The sequence below is a fragment of the Moschus berezovskii genome, chromosome 25 (genome assembly GCF_049115385.1).
Source record: "Moschus berezovskii isolate FMDL1 chromosome 25, NW_MosBer_1.0, whole genome shotgun sequence".
NCBI lineage: Eukaryota > Metazoa > Chordata > Mammalia > Artiodactyla > Moschidae > Moschus > Moschus berezovskii.
In genome coordinates, this window is record NC_142484.1 from 22027363 (window position 1) to 22035073 (window position 7711).

Below are 7711 nucleotides of genomic sequence, written 5' to 3' on the forward strand. Positions count from 1 at the left end.
AAGTTTGAATTTAATAGATTCCAAATCGCTAAACATTGTTTATTATAGAGATCACACTTTCAGAGACATTTGTCTTACTAGTAAACAGCAATATGTTTTCTCACAACATATTGAGAAAATCAAAGGATAATGATCAGATGGATTTATTCCTTGAATTAAGATAAATAAATTTGGGATTTCCCTGGCAGTCCTATGGTTAGGACTCAGCATTTTCAACGTCGTGGACCTAAGTCTACTTCTTGGTTGGGGAAACTAAGATCCTGCAAGTCACAGGACGGCCAAAAAAATAAAAATTTAAAATTAAAAAAAAAAATTTTTTAAGATGAATAAGTCTTGGCTAAAAAGTTCCATATCCCATGCTTGTAATAATCCACATGAAGGCATTTGAATATTGTATTAATGTTAAGAGGTAATACAGAGTTTTATGGACATGTGGATGCTGGCACATCCTCAAACAGTGCTGCTCTCCATATGCTAACACTATGAATCCAGTCCTCTCCCTGCCACTTTCATCCCCCAAAATCAAGAATTAATAGTAGAAACCGTCTCATTACTTGTAGACACACATTCCTGTGTCTGGACTGTTTTCTTACCAAACTTTCTCAAGAAATTATAAATTTTTGCCAAGGCAAAACACTCATTTTCACAGGAAACTTCTTTTTTCAAGGATTTTATTGAAGGCAATTTTGACATCTTTATTCCTGAGGCTGTAGATCAGGGGATTCAGCATGGGCACAATGATGGTATAAAACACAGAGGACACTTTCCCGTGGTCCATGGAGCTGACTGACGATGGCTGCAGGTACATGAAGGCTGCAGAGCCATAGAAAATAGCAACAGCTGAGATGTGGGAGCTGCATGTGCTGAAGGCTTTGGACCTGCCCTCCGTGGAACGAATGTGGAGGATGCTGGAGATGATGAAGATGTAGGAGCCAAGGATGGTCAGAATTGGGGTGAGGATATTAAATGCACTGAAACACAAAACTACCACCTCATTGATGTAAGTACTGGAGCAGGAGAGCTCCAGCAGAGGAAAAAGATCACAGAGGTAATGGTTGATCACATTAGCCTTGCAGAAAAGCACTCTCAGCATGCAGCCTGTGTGAGCTGTGGCACCAGTCAAGCCCATGATATAAACCCCGAGTACCATGCAAGAACAGAGCTGGTAAGACATGGTGACTTTGTAAAGCAAGGGGTTACAGATGGCAACATAGCGATCATATGCCATTACAGCCAACATGTGACTTTCTGAAATAACAAAAACAAGGAAGAAGAAGAGTTGAGACATACATGCTGGGTAGGAGATAGTGTTCTTCTCTGTCACAAAGCTCACCAGCATTTTGGGGGTAATGACAGTGGACTGACAGAGGTCAATGGAGGACAAGCTGCAGAGGAAATAGTACATGGGGGTGTGCAGGTGAGAACTGAGCCCGATCAGTATGATCATGACCAGGTTTCCCACCAACGTGACCACATAGATTCCTAGGAAGAGGAAGAAAAGGGGCAGCTGGAGTCCTGGATGCTCTGTTAGCCCAGCAAGGATGAACTCAGTCACTGAAGAGTAATTTCCTGCTGCCATTTTCCTCTGGGAATTTATGGAAGAAATGAAAAATTGTAGTGGATATTTATTGTCTTATAACACAATGACATGTAATATAAAAAACAAGACTTCTCAAGCAGATAGCTCCAGTTCTCTGTCTGTTCCTGATCTGCATTAGTGGTCAAAGTGCATCTCAGTAACATAGGACATGTAAATATTAACAAAGACAAGATGGAATGTTCCTTTGTTTGTTCTATGCTATCAAACCAAAGAACTCTCCTAGTGGGTCTCATTATTGCCCAGTCCCTAGACAGCCAAAGAAGTTTTCTGTTAACTTTATTATAAGAACTTTCCAAGTTCTTTATTATAAGAATTTTCCAAGTTCTTTATTATAAGAACTTTCCTCTCAACTCTTCTACAGAGCAAATACTAGTATGCTTATTTTACATGCTGGATAACTAAAATAGTGGTTGGATATTTTCCCACAGTTAGGCATATAAAAAGTACATGATCAAGGATACAAAATAAGGCCTTTCTGTCTCACTTTACATCTCTTCTTTTAGATACTCATATCTGCCCTTCTATCACTATCTCTTTGTCATATAAGAGCAACCATTCACAGTAATTAATGTCAGTGGAAAAATTAATATAAAGTACTGACAGTAGTGTACCAATAACTGATCCTTTGCAGTGAATACCTTCACTATGATCACCTTTTCAAAAATACAGATAGAGTAGCTCTAGAAAGCAACTGGATGACTAACAATAAGTCTATCATTCAACATGAACTCCACATCCAGGAAAGCTGAGTTTCTTAATGAGGAGAATTCAGAACTGTGAAATATTAAAGCCTAAATTCATTCATCCTAAAATCTCTTATGGAATATTCACCATATGCTAAGTACTTTGTATGACCTGTTATGATCCTGGGCTTAGGTTCTGGGAAACCAGGGCTGCAGCATGTCGATCTTGCATGATCCTGAGGCTGTAACAACAGTATGGGTGTGGTCTCAGTGTCTTTGTACTCACCTTCAAACCAAAGCACTCCCCCATAGGCACAAGAGACCAAAGCAGAAAGAATATTTGTATCTTTCCATCTCTGGGATATGGGTTTGAAAAAAAGCTGGTGATTCCATGCCCAGCAAAGTGCAATGACTTCAAAAGAAAGAGACCCAAGAGGTATCATCAGAGATTATTGGTGTACCAAATTGATTACTATTTATTCAAGGTATACCTTGTGTTGTCCAAGGCTTTTTATAAATGGTGTCCCAGCAACCTTATGAGTGTATTATTCCCATTAAATAAATGAAGAAGGTATTAAAAAATTCAGAGACAATTGATTTGTTAGCCTTGACTGTGGTTTTTCAATATAAATGTGGATAATGATCTCCTAATAGTACAGATTAAAAACATTGACATAGCCATAAGAAATAAAAGTGGTAATTAAGGATTTGAGCCAATACTGATATCTTCAGAAATACTATTTCAAAATCAAAGCATGCATAAAACATACGCTAGATGCAAACAGCATAAGAGCTGAAAAAACTATATGATACGAACATTTATTTTCTGCCACCCTCTTGTTATTGACATTTTTCGTTCATAGGCATAAATTTCAGTCCTGATTATAAAGACTGTCATTTCAGAGTAAGCTCCTCTTAGTCTTTAGCTAGCAAGACACTGCAAATTGTGATTTTTTTAAAAAGCTATTTTTCTAGAATTTAGTGATAACAGAAAGTAAAACTGTTTAACTTTTTAAATACAAATTTATATTTTAAAAAAGTAGAACTTGCACTTTGAGAAATTATTTTGAGAATTATTCCATGGTACTGTATACTGAGTCCTATATTGAAAAAATATTCTACTAATAACTCTGATAATACTATAAAATAAATCATTATGAAATTTGTAGATGATGTTAACATAGAGAAGAATAACAGACAATTTTATGATGATAATGATTCTAGAAGATACTATTAGCCTGTGGATCTGATAGCCTTTGATATTATAAAGAATTTAATAGTCTGTAAACACAATTTGCTGTGGACATTTAGGATATAGAGATAAATAAGATAGAATCCCTACTCCAGAGTTTTACAGTCTAAAAAGAGTGGAGGGGACAGACCAGACAATGTGTTAAATGATTGAACAGATCCTCCAGAACATGGTGATTATGGTCCTAATCTAGAGTAGGGGTCAATGAAAGCTTCCAAAAAAAAACCTGAATCTGGAAGGATATAAGTAGGAATAAGCCAGGTCTACAAAAATATTCAAAATTGAGAAGCACTAGACTAATGAATCTGTGTTCAAAACATCTGGATCAAGAGAAAATGCTTCAAACTGCCAATGAATTCATTAAAAAGAACATAAAATCCAAATTTAAGGGAGTGATAATCACACAAGAAAAAACAATACATCCGATGAACTGTGCTTAGTTCTGGGGGCTATACTTTACGATGGTGAATTTCAAAGTGTAATTATCCAAGACAACAATATTTGGATAAAATAATTTACTCCAAGTACCTACACAACTAATAACATGAATTGGAATTAGATTTATTGTATGTTACCTCAAAGACAGAGCTGCAGCCAATAAGATACCTGTTTCAATAGCAAGGCTGTCGAACTATTAAAAGGGTCTGAATATAATATAGGTTAAATTATGAGAAAGATAGCTTTCTGCCTTCAGAGGCATTAAGAAGTGAGCAACCATTTTTAGATATCAACCATTTTCAGGAAATTTCTGTAACAGTGTGAAGAGGTTAGACTCCTTTAATATTCTCAGATTAAAAAATTCTGGAACAGATGGAGTTCAGATACTCACCCTTTTCTTGGAAACCTTAGACTGCGTTCTATGTCTGTTTTAGAACAAGTATTCTCTAAGGGAAATCTCGATGATGAAGGTAGGGGCTGTTCAAGATAGACGTTCTATGCTCTCTTTTACTTGGTGTTCAAATTCAAATCTTGATTCCTGAGTCATTCGTAGAGACACTATGAATCAAGAGTCATGACTCCTTATTGTAGCTTCCTCATAATTCTGCCAGAGACACTTGACAAAGTGACATCCTTTTATATAAGGTTTCAATATATATGAGGTATTAATAATATCAAAAACATGTTGGAAGCTATTGGAAACTCCCTCAAGTTTTTCTTTCATCAGGGATGAGCTATTGGAGTATGGAAGCAATTAAAATCTGCTTTTTTAATTCCTTGTTGATAATATCATTAGCTCTCTTGTGTATAATACTCTCAGTGTGGAGACAATAAACAGTCATTAGTTTAAGGACTAGAAATTAAAGCCTGCAGACATTGCTATAGACAGTCTTAGAAAACAACTTCTTATATGAATACAATTTCAGAAATATTTGAAGCCATAATTTCAAACTTTTTTGTTTACTTGAGGTTTAGGGAAATATTTAATTGTATCTAGTTATTAGTAGTAAATGCCTCATTAGCACAATAGGTAATGTGTCAGTCTTTAGTTGTAGGCACTCTACATAGTTTTCAAACACTTTATTTTTATGTACATAAGTCCACTATGCAAAGAAGCAAAATGGCTGTCTGACAAGGCCTTACAAATAGCTGAGAAAAGAAGAGAAGTGAAAAGCAAAGGAGAAAAGGAAAGATATACCCATTTGAATGCAGAGTTCCAAAGAACCTCAAGGAGAGATAAGAAAGCCTTCCTAGTAATAAGTGCAAAGAAATAGAGGAAAACAATAGAATGGGAAACACTAGAAATCTCTTCAAGAAAATTAGAGATACCAAGGGAACATTTCATGCAAAGATGGGCACAATAAAGGACAGAAATGGTAGGGACCTAACAGAAGCAGAAGATTTTAAGAAGAGGGGGCAAGAATACACAGAAGAACTCTACAAAAAAGATCTTCATGACCAAGATAATCACGATGGCGTGATCACTCACCTAGAGCCAGACATCCTGGAATGTGAAGTCAAGTGGGCCTTAGGAAGCATCACTACAAACAAAGCTAGTGGAGGTGATGGAATTCCAGTTGAACTATTTCAAATCCTAAAAGATGATGCTGTGGAAGTGCTGCACTCAATATGCCAGCAAATTTGGAAAACTCAGCAGTGGCCACAGGACTGGAAAAGATCAGTTTAGTTTTCATTTCAATCCCAAAGAAAGGCAATGCCAAAAAATTATCAAACTACCACATCCTAGCAAAGTAATGCTAAAAATTCTCCAAGTGAGGCTTCACAAGTTTGTGAACCATGCCCTTCCAGATGTTCAAGTTGGTTTTAGAAAAGTCAGAGGAACCAGAGAACAAATTGCCAACATCTGCTGGATCATGGAAAAAGCAAGAGAGTTCCAGAAAAACATCTATTTCTGCTTTATTGACTATGCAAAAGCCTTTGACTGTGTGGATCACTACAAACTGTGGAAAATTCTGAAAGAGATGGGAATACCAGACCACCTGACCTGCCTCTTGAGAAACCTGTATGCAGGTCAGGAAGCAACAGTTAGAACTGGACATGGAATAACAGACTGGTTCCAAATAGGAAAAGGAGTATGTCAAGGTTGTATATTGTCACCCTGCTTATTTAACTTATATGAAGAGTACCTCATGAGAAATGCTGGGCTGGAAGAAGCACAAGCTGGAGTCAAGATTACTGGGAGAAATATCAATAACCTCAGATATGCAAATGACACCACCCTTATGGCAGAAAGTGAAGAAGAACTAAAAAACCTCTTGATGAAAGTGAGAGGAGAGTGAAAAACTTGGCTTAAAGCTCAACATTCGGAAAACAAAGATCATGGCATCTGGTCCCATCACTTCATGGGAAATAGATGGGGAAACAATGGAAACAGTGACAGACTTTATTTTGGGGGGCTCCAAAATCACTGCAGATGCTGACTGCAGCCATGAAATTAAAAGACACTTACTCCTTGGAAGGAAATTTATGACCAACCTAGAGAACATATTAAAAAGCAGAGATATTACTTTGCCAACAGAGGTCCATCTAGTCAAGGCTATGGTTTTTCCAGTAATCATGTATGGATGTGAGAGTTGGACTATAAAGAAGGCTAAACACTGAAGAATTGATGCTTTTGAACTGTGGTGTTGGGGAATACTCTTGAGAGTCCCTTGGACAGCAAGGAGATCCAACCAGTCCATCCTGAGGGAGATTAGTCCTGAGCATTCATTGGAAGGACTGATGTTGAAGCTGAAACTCCAGTACTTTGGCCACCTGATGCGAAGAGCTGACTCATTGGAAAAGACCCTCATGCTGGGAAAGACTGAGGACAGGAGGAGAAAGGGACGACAGAGGATGAGATGTTTGGATGGCATCACTGAGTCAATGGACATGAGTTTGAGTAAACTCTGGGAGTTGGTGTTGGACAGGAAAGCCTGACATGCAGTGTCCATGGCGTCACAATAGTTGGACCTGACTGAGCGACTGAACTGAATTTTTAATTTAACCATGTGAAAATTTTGAAATACACTGTTTTATGTCAACATCTATAGTATTTGATCATGTGGGTGCAATTCTTCTTCCTTCAATTGCTGAATTCCTTCTGTGAACCCAGCATATATGAATTATACACAGAAATCAGAAATATAGCCACAGTGCCCAAGGAGTTTAGAGGACACAATATAATGTAACCTGTGTAACATTAGGGAAGTTAGAGAACAAAGGAAACAATTTAAGTTATCTTGTGGGAATCAGGTCAGACTTTTTGCAGAGGAACTTTAGCAGATGAAATAGAAATGAATTGCATTTCAAAGACTTGGAACAACATCTCCAACGACATCAAATTTTGATAGCATTTTCTTTTGGAGAAGTGGCAAATAGCTCGGTAATTTTGGACTGAAGAAGAAAATAGAGGCTGGATATTTATATGTAGCCAGGAAATGCAAATTATTATACATATGTTAAAAAGTTTGTTTTGTCAGGGTAGTTTGTATTTTCCTTGGTTATGTTCGACCACAGCAAAAATTTGAACTGATGGGTGGACCAGTGTTACAGCTCAGTTTTATTTGGCAAGGAAAGGAAAATACATCCTTGAGGCACAAGGGCAGGCCGACCCAAAAGATATGAAGAGAAGAGAGACTCCCAGCTCAAATGTGGCTCCTCTTTTTATGTTTTTTTCTCCTCCTCTGGAGCCTGCCCTATATAAATTGGCCTAGCCCAAGGGCTGTTTGTTTTACC

General features: G+C 37.4%; 1 protein-coding gene across 1 annotated transcript; it reads right to left on the bottom strand.

Moving 5' to 3' along the window:
* Window positions 1–643: 643 nt before the first annotated feature.
* LOC129548533 (olfactory receptor 8G50-like) lies at window positions 644–1603 on the bottom strand. The gene has a single exon (XM_055415048.2). The coding sequence runs from the start codon at window positions 1577–1579 to the stop codon at window positions 644–646; it is 936 nt and encodes a 311-aa protein (XP_055271023.1). The 5' UTR covers window positions 1580–1603.
* Window positions 1604–7711: the final 6108 nt, after the last annotated feature.

What these genes read in the sequence shown, in the direction of transcription:
- LOC129548533 (XM_055415048.2), bottom strand. Translation starts at nt 1,579, where the DNA reads ATGGCAGCAGGAAATTACTCTTCAGTGACTGAGTTCATCCTTGCTGGG.